Raw genomic sequence first — 16,459 nt, 5'->3', positions numbered from 1 at the left:
AGCCGTTGAAGGGGCTTTAATAACAAGTCATGAGCTGATTAGCATAAACGCTGTAAAGGTTTCAGAGTCTTGCTCTGGATTTGCATAATATTTAGTTATGCAGCGCTATGGCTAAAATATGCCTGAAGCTGCAGACATCAGAAGTCCAAGCGTGAAACTTAGGTGGCTTGTGCATTGGATCGAGTCCTCCAGGCTGTTTCACACCAACTACAATCAAACTATCTGACAGAGGTGAGGATCAAACTTTAATCACTGAAAACAGAGCAGATTCATGCGTCTTGACTTCCATGCCACCAATTCTGACTGAACAGTGTGTATTTGAAGGGATTTCATCTGGACTAAATAATGAATGTGGTGCAACAGAACTCAACAGAGACATAAAAGACACACTCCTATGTAGGAGCAAATAACAACATGAAAGCTAAATGTTACTCAAAATAAACCGGAAACACTTAGAGTAGGTGTTAACCTACATGACTGATTGGACAGTGAAGGAATCTACAGTAACATGACTAATTCTACCGTTTACGATCACTCCTCTGTGACCTCATGAATCACTGACTCACGACAGGGGATTGCATGTCTCAACCACATTTTGTAAAACATTCTTGTACTCTCTGGTTTCTATTTGATCACTCATGTGTTCCTTCAAATGCGTCCACCGAGATTTCTTATTAAGCTCTCAAAATATGTGCCTTCATAAGCAATTCTCAGGAAGTTTCACCATACAATTTGCTTCCAAGAAAGACCAAAAACTGCACAACTCCAGATATCTATTTCAATAGAAACAATTATCTGACATATTTAATACCAAATCTGGTGGAATTAGATAACCTTCAGATGGCACACATTACAAGGGCTTCTTACTAAACAGTGTCTAGATCCACAGAGTCTACAGGAAGACTGCACACTGTATGGACGGCATGAGCTTGTTTCCTCCTCATGCATAAGTTATGAGAAGTCCATGCAGTATCTGCACTTTTGCACATTTCCCATGCTGATTGGGGTAGAATATCTTCAGAGTTTTGCAGAATAAACTTAAATATGCTCAAAATATGCTTAAATAAGCTCAAATACAAGAGATGGGTGAGGAGATTTGTACGAATGACGTACAAAAGAATTATGTGGAAATACGCAGAACTTTCAGTGGAATTCTGCTTGGTGCAGTTACCGTGCAGGCGTGCTGATGTGAAATAAGATAATGCTTGATGTTCGCCGCTTTAAAGTGGGATATTTTTTATTTTCAGTGGACACAGAAGCCGAACAATGGGCAAATCTGCTAAATGATCAATAATGCGTCAACTTGTCCTTATTGTATTACTCAGGACCACGATTACTCTTACTGTAGCAACTCTGACTCGGTTCATAATTATTAGGGATGTGTAAAACTACATATGTAATAATATTTGTAATAGTATTATAATATTATTTAAAAATCAACTAGATGGTGGCTGAAGGTTTCAGGTTCACCTGAAGCAAATTAGACCCATTTCTAAGAGTATGTTTAGACATTACAGGATGTTTATCAATCTATAAATGAGTGGAATGGAGTCGAGACACATTTAAAAAAATATTTGTAACCATTTTGTTGTTGGCATGTCTTCTTTAAAAAGCAAACACTGTGGTGTAAAACACCAAAAAAAATTGCCTGAAGCATAACATAATGGCTAAAGGCATCTGTCTGAATGTGTATGGCTTTAGAAATTATAAATTTAATGAAGCTTCTGAGATGTTTTACTATGCAAACGACCTAACAGCTAAATCACAATCATGCTGTGAGCATGCAAATCAAAACACCATCTCTAAAAAATTCAAAACTTAAAAGAAAAAATGCATATTAACTCCTCATCAGCTGAACAACAAGATGACCATCGCAATCATTTGTAATAATGGTCACTTTAAAAAGTAACATTTCATCCTATACTTAAAGTCTACCAATTGAAAGTGAGGATAAAGTCTGCCTAAAGCATTACTGGCTGCAGGCATGCATTATGAGAATATTAATATCACATTATGAGAAATCCTGAGTCATGTCCCTCGCAGGTGTGATGATTATTAATGGTGTTTGTGTTGAAAATGGGCTCATCTTCCTCCCCACAGGGAGGAATCAGCAGGGAGCCTGAGAACATGTCAAAGAGAGTGTTCTCCATATTTCCACTTCCACACAGGACCAGATGTGCACTGATAAACTTTCAAAGAAGGGAAGACGCTTGCTCAACCTGCAAACTCACAGCAGAAAGCATGAGACCGAGAACAACCGAGAGAGAAGAGTTTTAGTCACTGATTTAGCAAAAGAGTGAACCGAGTGCGAGACTGACAGAGAGTACGGATTTGTGAGACTATCTCTTCATGGATTAATAAACAAGTAGGTCCACATGGAATCGCTTTCCTCACAAGATCAAAAGACTAAAATCAAACAAAAACTAAAGAAACTAAAACAAATAACAAAAACAAAAAGCAAAGAAAACAAACTAAAACAAAAACAAAAAAAAAACAAACAAAGCAAACTAATACCAAATCATAACAAATCAAACTAAAAAGAAGTAAACCAAAACAGACCAAAGAGAAATAATCATCAACCATGTTGGTCTACAGCAGATGTAATTTATTTTCTGTTATTGATTCACATTTTGTTTTATATTATATATTTTTGTAAACTTGCACTGATGTATAATCTAAATAAGACCAGCATATTTATGAAGTATTTATTAGGGTCAAGTCTGCTTCCATGGTGCCTTAGGAGAAGGCTTTTTTCGCCTCGTCTTTGAGCTCTTTACAACTTCCGAGCTGGGGAAAAAAACTGAACTGTACTGAAGACAGGATTTACTGCCTGGTGTGTAACTCATAGTGACCATAAAGTTCACACCTGTCATCAACATACACTGAAGAACAGAAACTCACAAAAACCACACAGCAGGCCCTCTCTCATGCGGACACGATCACGGACGGACTCCCTGAAGAGCGAGCGCACGTTAACATGGAAAAAACAGGAGGATCGGTCATGAGATGTGGGGGGTGGTAGTGGAAAAAGGTGGTGGTCTTTTTGTGAGTCCTTGACGATGGCTGTAATGGCAAAAACCATAATTGCCGGGAAAGACGCTGCCATAGCAACAGTGTTTATTTGAGACAGGATGTCAGACCGGACAATAGCGGAGCCTCAACTTTCCCACCGAATTCTTTTCATTCACATTGTGCGTCAAACATCATCATAACAAAAGCCAGCTTTACTTATTCAATCTGTTTATTTATGAATCCTTCCACTGGTTTCCATTCACTCACAGAGACATCTTGACATCTTGAATGTTAATGGACTATAATGCACTTAAAAAATAAAAAAAACTCTACGGTTGGTTCTGAAGACAATGAAGGAAACCTAGAGTGAAGGACAGCAGAAACACTCTTTGTGATTGCATGCATTAGAGCAACAGCACCGGACAGAAGGTTGTGTCTGAAGTAATGACTTTCTCAAGCACAAGCCCACTTTATTCTGCAGCTCAGCACTTTGTCATCATCGACATTATAACACACCAGGAATTAAACGGTCAATGTTTCACCTCAGCAAATTTCACAAACCAATCAATAGTCATCCAGTGATTAATTCAAGCAATCCAAGACTTGTGTGTAGAAGGACCAAGAGTTGATTCTCAAGTAGTCAAATGTGCTTTATCAATTTGCATTGAATGTTCAATTCTTTTCAAACTGCAATGCATTTCACTACGAGATCCAGATGACATGATCATGAAGAGTGGAAATAATCAAAATCAAGATTTTGGCGTTGCACCAAAGAATGCTAAGTAGTCATAATTGGACAAAAGCTTTATTTAAAAAAAAGAAAACCCTTTACAGGGATAGTTTGCCCCCAAATAAAAATAATCTTAAAAATAATAATACAATTTGGTCACCATTTAAGCCATACTTGGTGTATATGACTTTCTTCTTTTAGGCAAATACAATCGTAGTTATATAAAAAAAAAATTGTCCTGGCTCTTACAAGCATTATAATGGCAGTAAACGGTGGTCAAGATTTTGAAGTCCAATAAAATGCATTTATCCATAGTAAAAAGTGCTCCACATGGCTCCGTGGAGTTAATAAATGCCTTCTGAAGCCAAGTGAAGTGTTTGTGAAAAAAAAATATTCATGTTTAAAACTTTAGAAACCGCAATCTCTAGCTTCTGCTAACTGTTGCACATCCGTATCGAAATCCTGTCATTTTTCCTTAAAAAACCTTGTTTTGTACTTCTAATTCATGACTGGTGTTTTGTTTTTCCACATTCATCACTTCCCAATGCAGACTTGCCGCGAAAGTCAGTATACAGTACACTGTGTTACCGGTGTTAAGCTGCAACACTGGTTACGTCAACTGCCCAAAACTCAAACAAACTCACGGTTTTATCTGTGGTTCCGTCATGGCAGAGCAACAGTCTGAAAAAAATCCCGCTAAGCAATCTGGTTCAAGTTCAGCTGCCCGAATAAGAAACTAAATGTCTCATGGATGTCTAGTTCACTTTCTACTCAAACTCTGATGCCATTAAGCATCTGGCAAACTCTGGCAATTCCAGTGATCAATTCTTCATCAAAAGCACTCATCTTATAAACCTTCTTACCATTGACTTACTTCTTTACCAGATAGACTGATCAACAAAACCTGGGCACTGCTAATACCTTAAAAGGGTAGTTAATGTAAAAATGAAAAATTCAGTAATTTATTCATAATCATGCCCTTCCAACCCTTTATAAATTCCTTACTTGTGTGAAACAAAGGAAGATATTTTGAGAAATTTCTCATTGTCTATTGTAAACAAAACTGTTTGGCTGGCAAAACAGTTTATATTTCTCAAAATATCTTCTCCTGAAGCCAATGAGTGCGACAGGTTGAAACAACCACCAAAGTAACACACTAAAAACAGTAAGTATTGGCTAAGCATTTCAGTACTGCCCTACTGCCAATTTGTTTCTGTCCTGGTGAACTTTCATTTTCATACAATGAACATTTCCATTTTGGATAATCCTTACATTAGTTGCCACTGAGGAGTTTTGGGGCAACAGGTAAAAATAACCCCATGCCTGCAGCCATATCAAACCCCAGAGAGAGCTCCAAATGAACTACAGAGATTAGTACAGAAATGAGTTCCCTTCCAGAAATTAAACCCTGCAGCCCTTCAGATAATACACCTCCCTTTTCACTCTAACAGACAGAATGAAGTTTTTCCAGCTGGGATCGTTTGATAAAAGCATCTCTCTGGAGACTCTGACAACAGTTGTCATCTTCTGCTTGAACGAGCCGCTGATATGAGGAAGAATGCATTCAGACTCACCTGCAGACGAGGGTGGCAATGATGACGCACCAGGCGGTGCAGCAGCAGTCTGCGTTTGGCTGCTCCTCGCTCTTCTTACGGCGGCAGCACAGCCAGCAGGAGTAGATGACGAGGAAGAGGAGGTCCAAGGCCAAGCATGCCAGAGCTACACTGCCCAGCAGCAGGATAGACTGCACAAGAGATACAAGTGAAGAAAACATGAGCCATCCAAATAATCAGCTATTTAAGACATTATCATTATGGCTTTCTCCGGTTCTGAATATTAAGAGATGCCCACAATTTTTTGGCTATAACATCTGGAGAGAATTAGCCTAGACATTGGACAAAGATGAAACTTTCTAGTGCTCATTTCGAGAACCAAATAGAGTATACATTGAAAGACTTTATATTAGTCTCTACAACAAATCACTGGCTCCCCGAGCTCAGTCTCTCAAACTGTTTGTGAGCCACAAATACCAAAATGAGTGGCTAACTTTACGAGTAAACATTCGTTTGTATTTAATTTTGTACAAAGAAGACTACTAAAATTAAATTTGACAAAAATTTACAATTATTACATTATTATTTCTGTAGTATTTCTTACATGAATATAAACTTACTTAACCTGAAAACTTAGTTTTAAAGCTCTCTTTTCTTCTACTGCATTAGTGCTATTTTTTTTTTGTTCTTATTTTATTACTGACTCTTTACTTGTGTTTTCACAACTTCAACTTTGTGTTGAATAAAAATAGATTTAGGTTTGTATATGCTGTCAATTAAAGCGCTTATAAAATAAAAAAATGTAATCTGCAAAAATCGGTAAAAAAAAAAAAAAAAAAAAAAAAGGAAAATCTGAATCAGCCGAGAAAATTGCAATCGGTGCATCTCTAATTATTTTAGTTAGCACAGAGTTTGTATTTCTTTTTGATCTGAACTTATGTATTAAATGAATATTGCAAAAATAATCTACAAATAATGTTTTTTTGTTGTTGCTATTGTTGATTAATTGATTGTTAATTTGTTTTTTTACCCAAATCCTGAAGTGCATAAGTTCAGATCAATGAGGCCTCCTATCAATTAGTCCCCACAAAAATACAAAACCTGTGCTTCTACTTCTTCTTTAATTTAATTTAAATGTTCTACCTTGATATTAGCGGTCATAAATGAAAAACAACAACAACAACAACAACAACAACAACAACAACAACAATAACATGCGGCTACATATAAATGACCTAATTTAATGTTCATTTCCTGACAATGACTCTTTTTAATTCAAAATATGACTAAGAAAAATCAAAGGCATCTCATAACACTTCCCCTTTTATTAAAATTGAAAACTATGCATAGGTCAATCTAAACTGAGTTTCCCACTACAACTCACTTGACAAGTAACCTGCAGGGGAAGTTTTATGCATAATGAGGTCAGAGCTATTCTCGGTTAAGACACACTTCACTCTGGCAATCTTGTTGTGACAACCACACAGGGATTAAGCACTTTAAGATCGTCTGCACTCACATTCCTCAAAAACAGACCCAATTCTTGTCCCGGCCGAATAGCAGGGAATCGTTCAAACGGAGACACCCATGATGGGTTTGGCCTGGTATTCAATCAGTTAATCTGCATGGACTCACTAAACCCCTCTTCGCATGTAAGCATTTCAAATCTCCCAAATCACAGTTTCCATACGGCTTTCAACCCGTGCCAAGCTGTCCGTCAAGCTCCCAGTGTGTGATCACAGGAGAGCCAGGAAAACTATTGTGCTGGTTCAAAAGGGCCCAGCGAGTCAGACTGGAAAAGAGAACATGTCTTAAAAGCACAGACTGTAATGCTAAAAGGGCATCATTGCTCAACGCATTCACTTTAAAACATAAAGCCTGATTGTTTGACCCAATATAATTCTTTGGGCTTATTAGGCTTACACTAATATCACCATTTGTGATCTACTGACACTGTCTAAAGAATGGACTGACAATTGTGACAGTGAGTTAAGTTTATTTGATGCAACTGTTAACAAATAAACAAGATATCAATCAATACAGCTGTATGTTAACATTTGTTTCATGTTTGTGAAGTAGTCGATTGCTGAAGGATCATCGGCCGATAAGTTTTTTCTGCTTGGCCGATGTGTTTGAGTCGGGACTTCTATTATGACGGCGCTGACATAGTGTTCACATTCTCCCTCTTGTTCGTGGTCGTCGTTAACAGTTCTGTCTTATACAGATAGAAGTCCATCTAATAATCCCATAGAACAGTTAAACAAAGGAATTAATGTATACAAAAGGTATTATAACGCTTGTTTTTTATTAGTAATAGGCAAGCATTATAATACTTCCTCATTTGTCATCAGCATTAAGCAAATATGCATTTATATAATTTAAACAAATCTTTGAATGACTAATGAACATTTAATATCACAAATCTTGCAAACTTAGAATCCAGCTGTGAGATCTTCTGAAGTGTGTATGTGTATCCAGCAAAATTATTGAAGAACATCAGAATATCAGATTTCTCAGACATGGTACCCACACTGATAATATTATCCCTTTATGTCTGAAATTTTGAAGAAAAAATATTTTGATTTTCTACATTTATTATACAAAGTAAGATAAAATGCACATGATGCTTGAGCAGATTGTATTAGCAGCCTGTTCTATGTAGCATTTGTCTTGGGAGTCAAAGCGCACATAGTGAATGATAAACTGCACAGCTGAAGATGGGGGAGAGAGAGAGAGAGAGAGAGAGAGAGAGAGAGAGAGAGAGAGAGAGAGAGAGAGAGAGAGAGAGAAGACACCTGGTGTGCATTGAATGGCACTTGTTCACATGATTGGAATTAAGTAAAGATGTCACCTCGTTTGGCCACTAGTTAGAGGTTAAGCTCACTCCTGATGTCCCAGTTGGGGTTTCCTTGATGAGCTTATCTGTGAACTTTGTCCTACTTTTAATTTCCGCTTTTGATGGTCTGTTTCCATTAAAAGGAGAACAAAGGCAGCTTTGCTTTTAGCTCAAAATCATTATTTATTGATGCAGCTGCCCAAATATTCAGTTGTTGGGCTGCTTGTAGCATTGAGAGAGATGACAGGTTATTAAAGTTGCTCAACAGACTGAAGCCCCTTTCACACTGCCATTCCGGCAAATACACAGGTAAAGTGTTCCTGCAATTGTTCCCTGGTCGCTAGATTTTGCACTTTCACACTGTCAGTGATGACCCGGTATATGTGCGTGCTTTCACACACAACCCTTGAAGATCCCGTAACGACACGTGACATCAGCGCGTGACGTGTAATGTACAAGTCGACAACGCCAGGCACGTTACTTTCACTGAAGCAAGCAAATGATCTCTGCGTCAGCGCGGAAAGTGAGGAAATAACTGATCTCTGCTTCATTACAGTTTGCACATATGTTTTCGTCGCGAATGTTGATCTTCCTTTAAAACAGCTGGTAAAAGAGTCGCGCAATAACGCGCCTCATCACTTTGACACGGAATTAGATCTGGCTTTTGTTCACACAGCGCTCGTCCCGGGTCGAACCCCGCAATGTTACTAGGTCCCCAACCCGGGTTCAATGCAGTAATCAATCCAGGGACGTGGTTGCTTTCACACAGAAGGCGACCCGGCAATGTTCCGGAAATATTGCGGGTCCGACGTGCAGTGTGAAAGGGGTTTGAGTGTCAAGAAATGTGAAGTTTCCCAGCTAATGCACGTACTAAAGAAGTGTTTGGGTAATGGGTTTACCTTCAGTACAGGAGTTACTGCCCTTAAAGTAGTGTGTGTGTCTGTGAAATGTCTTTTTTTTTTAATAATATTTTAACCAGACATATTTGTTTATCCTACAGATCAGGAATGATACCATTCAGAAGTTTATGGTCTGTAAGATTATTATTATTATTACAAATGTGAAAGTAGTCTCTTAAGGTCACCAATGCAGCTTCTGTTTGTATAAAACTATCTACAGCAAAAACATTAATATAACAAAATATTACAATTAAAATAAGTGTTTTATATATTTTTATGTAATTTAAAATATAATTAATGTGATCGTAAAGGAAATTTTTGCATCATTACTCCAGTCAGTCACATTATCCTTCAGAAATCATTCTAATATGTTGATTTGCTCGGTTTTACATTTATTATTATCAATGTTGAAAACAATTGTGCTGCTCAATATATTATTATTTATTTATTTTTCAGGATTCCGGATTCCTTTTTCTAACATTTATTGTCTTACTGACCCTACATTTTGAATGGTAGTGTACACCAAATAATATTAATAGATTAAATTAAGATTAAAACTAATAAACAAAAGCATCACAACATTCTAATGTGTACGGCACGAAAAATTGATATTAATTCTGAGATTTGCTAAATATTGCATTTGAAAGTGTTATCAAAGTATAAGTATTAATTAAGCTAAATTAATAGCATTAATTAAATGAATAGGCATTATAGGCACAATTAAACATCCAGCATATCGACTTATAATGATATATTTTAAATATCTTTCATATTTGCTGATAACTCTGAAATGTGTAGGACCAGCATTCCATCTGTGAACTCAAGTGGACTGAACCAATCTCTGATATTGAACTTCACCCTTTCCCATCCCTAAACACTTCTCATTGGCTATCAATGAGTATTGCATTGAGAAAAGCATGTCCCGTGTTTACAAAGGCCAGGACTGTGGGAATTTGGGCAGTGCTTCTGACAAATCTCTGTGGATAAAAGCCAAGCTGTGAAGGGGAGGACCAGTCAACGGGATGATGGATGAGACTGGATCTCTGAGTTTGTTTGGGTGAGGACAGACCTGCCAGTGGATGAGGAAGGCACACAAGGCTAACTTGAGTGTGTCACCACTGGGTTGTCTACCATGAGTTGATAACCTGAATTATGTTATTTGGGAAGTCTTTTTTTCGGCATTAGGAATGGATATGACATTCGCAAACCTTACTTGGAGTAATCTGATATTGACTTAAAAGGAGATTGTATTTTCATATTTAGTCTTTATCAAACCATGCTAAACCATGTGTTTCCTTTAGCTTTCTAAGTGGATTTAGCTGAAGTTATTTTCATGGGGTCTTTATCAAAAACATCACTGTAGTGTTGTTCATTTGCCTTACTAGTTCCTGTCTTCTTGTTTGTGGGAATGTGGGTTTAAGCACAGCTTGAAGTGCAATTTGAAAAACAAAACCCTAGTTGCTTTCCCACTCCCACACCCACTCCCCAGGCTGGTTGTGGGGGAGGTTGGAGAAATTTGTGACTGGCCTCTTCACGTCATGGGGAGAGCGCCAGAACATTTCAATTTTTGCTAATTGTAGTGCTGGTGTTTGTGGAGTCATTTTAGCGTGTCGTTCTCAGGGATGTCGTTGGGCGCACAGGAAGTTGGAGCGGGGATGCTGATAATCTGTTTTGTCAGCATGTTTGTATGGTGAGATACAGACGGACGAGGCCGTCCTGTCATCAGGCCTGGCAGGAAACACAAGCTGTCTCTCATAGTGGCACATTGCCAATACATTCAGCACGTGGTCAGCTGGTTATGAAGGATTTGTGAAGGAGCCGTTCAGAGAGCGGTGTAAACACAACCCTGTTTGCAATATGAATGTCTCTGCTTTCACTTGACTCCAAATCTGATCTGCGTGGCTGATTCTTTTACAGTTTACATCTACTGTAGGTGTTAACTACTGACTTCCTGTGCATGTGTGTGGGAAGGTCTATTGCCACCCATTCTGCCTTCAAAGGCTGAAATGCTTTTGACATCCTCTCTGAAAGTGTTGCAAACTCCTCCCCAGATTACGGTTGCTTTGCCAAAGAAATCTCTGACCCAGATTTGGCCCCTTGCTGCTCCAACTGCAAATGAAAAGAACCTCAGCTTTTTTCCATGATAAAGTGGAGGCTATATGGCTCCCTGAGGAAAATTAAATGCTTTGGTATATCAACATGTACATTTTAAGCTATAAGCTATATATCTCGGTCTTTGAGATGCTTGTTTGTTTTTTATTTTATATATATATATATATATATATATATATATATATATATTTCCTATAAAAGGCAGTTATATAAGATTTATTTATTTTAAAAAAAGGGAGACTGGTTTTTATACTGTCACTGCACTAGGTCAAAACTGATTTAAATATCTCAAGCATGTTTACTTTTGTTTATAATGTCAATAGATCACAAGTCGTGTCGTTATTTTTTACATTCTCTTGCAAAACAATCTGAGAGTGATTGTCATGTTCACATATGGCTGCATGAACTGAATCAGGAATAAACACCTGCACCTTTTCATGGTTTCTGTTACCCACCACTATACCACCCCACACACATGATGCTTTTTTTGGAAACTAATTGGTCTAGATTTTAAACCTGTAGTTTGAATTTCTATTTTGGATGCAAAAAAAAGTGTGTTATTTCCTGTGGCAGGTGTGACATTTTCCGTGTCGTTTCCTGAAGCAGCAACATTCGCTCAAAGGTTCAGGCTGATCTATTCTAGACTCTTTTCCTGGGTTGTTTAGATGGTCTTGTGCTTCAGTCTCTGCCAGACTGAATGAAACGGCTTGTGTGTTTGATTGCTTTGCCACATTCATTCAAAGAACCACAGTCTCCTATCAGAGAATCAAGCCCTTTCATAGATGCATGGCTCTAAAATGAGAATTAAGCCGACAAACAATTCAGTCACTTGATAAAGCTGAATAACAACTCAACGGTTGATTGTTTTGGTGCAGATTTTTCAAACTTGAAAATACCATTTCTTTAAAACAACTTTCATTCTGAAAAATAGATTCTACTCCATTTTTTTCCTAGTGTAATTTCATGCAGATTTTTATATTTTAATTTAAATTGTTTTAAATAAACTAAACAGTAAATGGCATAGCTTGTTTGTCATTGCTAAGTGGAGCACAGTGAGATTCCATGTTTGGCTAAAACTTCCTTTCTCTGAAACATGACAGGATAAAGGGTGGTGCATTTTTAGCAAATACCATTCGGATGGCCTACAGCCAGCAGCACTTCAGCGCAGTGATCTTGTTTGAAATGCTGCTGTTGTTCTTGGGCAGTGCTATCGCTCAAAGGGGTCTCTCGCTACGCCGCGTCCTGAATCAGCGTATGGAAAGAGCAGATCCATTGAGATAATCTGCTGTAGATCACCGTCTGTTTAGAAAAGCTGAGTCTGGGTCTTTTCCTGTTAGCAGCAAAAGGAGAAACATGGCAGGATTGAAATCTCGGTAATTGCGGTGACCTCCTTGGCACAAGTTCTCACAGGAAAACACAAGCACTCCGAGTTGGCAAATGCCAGCTGTATTTCATATCTTTAACTGGTGGGAAGTCTGTTGAAAATGTGTAGATTGTGTTAGATTTAAGTAGACTTTAATGCATTATCAGGTGCTTTTATCCAAAGCGACTTGAAGTGTATTTAAAGTACACGTTTTTTCAATTAATGGATTCCCTGAGAGTCAAAACTATGACCTTGGTATTGCAAGCACTCTGAGCTACAGGAAGTAGATACAACGTTTAATGCTGTTTTTGGCAGTAACGCCCCACACTGGCTAATGTGATGTTTCTTCTTGTTTGCAGCTCGTTTTTCTTGTTTGAAACCAAGAAAGTAGATGGATTTAGTAGACATGCAAACCTCTCGTTTCTTCTGCCATTTTCTACTAGGGTTGATTATTCAGTTGCGTTGTGTATTTATATAAAGCCACAGCTTTCTGCCAGTACACTGAGATGATCTCATGGACGCAAAGGCTGTTAATCACGTTCTCCAAACACATTATCAGAGGTTGTCAGCTATGCAGTTCTGGCAAGATCTGCCATTCTTGGTAAATGAGGCTATTTAAGCACTGATTAATCATTTCAAGAGTGCTTACTGGCCATTCTCCCAGATGGTGCTGGCACCAAGTAACACATTTCCTCATCCTGAGATGTCATATCAGCCATCGTCATCATCATCATTCACACTTCATATGTCTCAGATGAGATCCTGCCTCACGTTTCCCATTGTTGCAGTGAATGGTTTTGGGTTTGAGTTGGACTTCGATTCGGCTAGTTATGACTGATTCATTTAAGCTATTTCAGTGGCCCTTTCAAGTTGTATACATAATTTTTACACACATGGAGCACAAAACTAGTACTAAAGTCACTGGGGTATATTTGTAGCAATATCTAACAATACATTCTATGGGTCAAAATTATAGATTTTTCTTTTATGCCACAAATAATTAATATATTAGATAAAAATCATGTTCCATGAAGATATTTTGTAAAGTTCCTACCATAGATATATAAAAACTTATTTTTTATTAGTAATATGCATTGCTAAGGACTTCATTTGGACAACCTACAAAAAAAAAAAATCCTGATTTAAAAAAACCCATATGACTGGTTTTGTTGTCCAGGGTCACATATTAGCAATGGGTCGTGATGGCTGTCTAATCATCCAACAACGGTTTAGTCTATTGGTGACATTGACTAGAAAAGAGGTTCATGGTTCATCATCTGCTACTTAATGTGAATAGTCATCAGTGAAGAAAGTCTTGGTTTATTCGTTTATCATCAGTATGTGTCTGTTCATAAATGTCCACAGGTCTGTTACAAGTCGGCACAACCCTCAATGTCTATTTCTGAACTGTCTCAGTGAAAGATTCAGAAGACCTCACAAAAGATTCATTTTTCTTGACGCGCCACTGTGAATAGTGGACATTGTAGATTGTGGATAAGTGGTTTTCACAGGCTATACAGCATGAGGCTTAATCATGCTTCTAAAATTAGATCGCTTTAGCATTTCCCCGCAGGGACTGGGTTGTCTTGATTTTTGGAAATAATTTCTCCATCACACAGAAATGTAAAGCAGCAGTGACGTAATGGACATGTTCTCCAGATTCAACGCAGACGTCTTGAATTCAACCATTTTGAAACAATTTCTAGTAGAGACGTGCAAAACACAGGGGTCTTGATATTTTCATCTTTCTATGCATCAGCTGGTCGACTGTCATGAACAATCCCTGGTTTTGAGGACAGACTGACTGCTCAGAAGCGTGTGTTAGCTAAGGTGATCTAATTACCAAGGCTTATGTCTAGTAAACAAGAGCGGTGAAGTATACTTGTTGTTCTATTGCATGATTACCCTGTTATTACCCTGTAGCCTGATACCCTAACCTAGATTTTACCTGGGGAATTATTATAATTGATGTAATGATAAAACTGGAATAATTTAGCAAATGATAAAGCAAACTTTTGTTACCATATCCTGACTGTGTCCATTTAGATTGGAAATGGCAGTATGACTGACATAAATGACCAGTCAGGCAGAATGTATTTGATCAAAATACAGCAAAAACAGTACTATTGTGAAATACAATTTAAAACATGTTTTCTGTTTGAATATGTTTAATATATATTTTTTCCTGTGAAAGCAAAGCTGATATTTTAGCAGCCATTACTTCAATCTTCAGAGTAGTGTGCAACCAATATTGTTTTTTTTTTTTACACTCAATGTCGAGGTTGGAAAGCATTTTTGTACAAATTTTAATATTTAAGAAATGTTAAATCATTTGACAATGGATTAAAATAATAAATGTGTAAAATAAACATACATTGTATTTTTCAAAAATAAATAAATATTTAATAAAAATATAATTAAAATGGAAGTAAACACTGTAACCTATAGGGCACTCCATATTCTGGGAAGTTTGTGTACATTGGGAATCCAATTATTATTATATTTTTTTAAATAAAGCCAGAGTAAAACACATTTTACATACAGCACACAGAGAAAATTACATGAATAAGGTAGTGGGCAAATGCATAAAACACAGCATAATTTGAACACGCAATCTGCTGGACACACAAACACTTCACAAGATCTCACAGCTGGATTCAACTTAGTTTGCAAGATTTCTGATATTAAATATTCATTAGTCATTCAAAGATGTGTTTAAATGATATAAATGCGTATTTGCTTAATACTGATGACAAACGACAAAGTATTATAATGCTTGCCTATTACTAATAACCAAAACAATCATTATAATACCTTTTGTATACATTAATTCCTTTGTTTAACCATTCTATCGGATTATTAGATGGACTTCTGTCCGTATAAGACAGAACTGTTAACGACGACGAACAAGAGGGAGAATGTGTCAGCGCCGTCAAAATAGAAGTCCCGACTCAAGTTTTTTTCTTCTTGGCTGATGTGTTTATCGGCTGATGCCGATATATATATATAAAAAAAGCCAAATAAAAATGCTGTGGTGATATATCGGTCGATTACTAGTAAAAACTTGTTTTGGACTCAGGCCTTCCCCTCCAACCATGCAGAGGAGCATCTAGACATTTCAAGTACAGTTGTCTGTAATTCTATATGCACCTGATGTCAATGGCATCTGACAAGAGGGAGTTAGAACCCTTAACACAACTGTAAAAACAGAGAATTGCTTCCTCGTGTGCTTTAGCTTGTTTCTGCCATGCTGTTTTAAGACATTCTTCCAGTGCTGATGCTTCGGAAAATCCCCAGAAAAACGTTTTCAAACAGCTGACAATCTATCCTGGGCTTTATGACCCGGAAGCACTGAATTCTCTGCCTTCACCTCTGCTCTCCATCTCAGCTGCTTTCTCCAGCAACTTTTACATCTCTGTGCCTGCATGATTTCCAGCAACTATATGCTAGAAGACCAGCAGGCAATGAGCATTAAAGCTTGCGACTGCTGTTTCTAAATTAATCCACTCACTTTTGCCTTGATAGTTCCTCTAAACTTCTAGCAGAAAAATAAGTGATTCTCATCATCATTTGAACTTATACAGCATTACATTTTGTTGAAATTCATTAAATAGTGTTGGGGTGATATTTAGTCGATAAACAAAAGGTAAAACTGGCACCTTGATCCAATACACGGACCATATACAAGACAATCAAATCATTATATATGCACAGACAACCTCGAATAACCCCATTATAGGTGCAAAAAAATATTATAATTATGTTCCTACAGTTCTGGAACTATATTGTGCTACACGAATTCTCAATTTTATTCAAATAACCAAATCTGTCATTTAAGACTTGCCATTTGCTTGGGTTTATGGTGGTGGTCAAGCACAATTACGACTTCTTTACATGTGTGTTCCTAATTACCAGCTGGTTTGACCCAACACTCCATAAAGCGAACAACAGTGA

General features: G+C 37.5%; 1 protein-coding gene across 1 annotated transcript in view; it reads right to left on the bottom strand.

Annotated features, from left to right (window-relative positions):
• The window catches only part of LOC127952438 (protein tweety homolog 3-like), a 59,088-nt gene that overhangs the window by 38,898 nt on the left and 3,731 nt on the right, over positions 1 to 16,459 (bottom strand). Inside the window, exon 2 of the mRNA XM_052550882.1 lies at positions 5,317 to 5,486. Within this exon, the coding sequence (XP_052406842.1) occupies positions 5,317 to 5,486 (170 nt within the window). The remainder of the gene's footprint in view (positions 1 to 5,316; positions 5,487 to 16,459) is intronic.

This window comes from Carassius gibelio, chromosome B3, assembly GCF_023724105.1.
Source record: "Carassius gibelio isolate Cgi1373 ecotype wild population from Czech Republic chromosome B3, carGib1.2-hapl.c, whole genome shotgun sequence".
In the NCBI taxonomy this organism is placed as follows: Eukaryota; Metazoa; Chordata; class Actinopteri; order Cypriniformes; family Cyprinidae; genus Carassius; species Carassius gibelio.
Note: the sequence above shows the minus strand (reverse complement) of the source record. Positions and strands in the feature narration are given on the sequence as shown.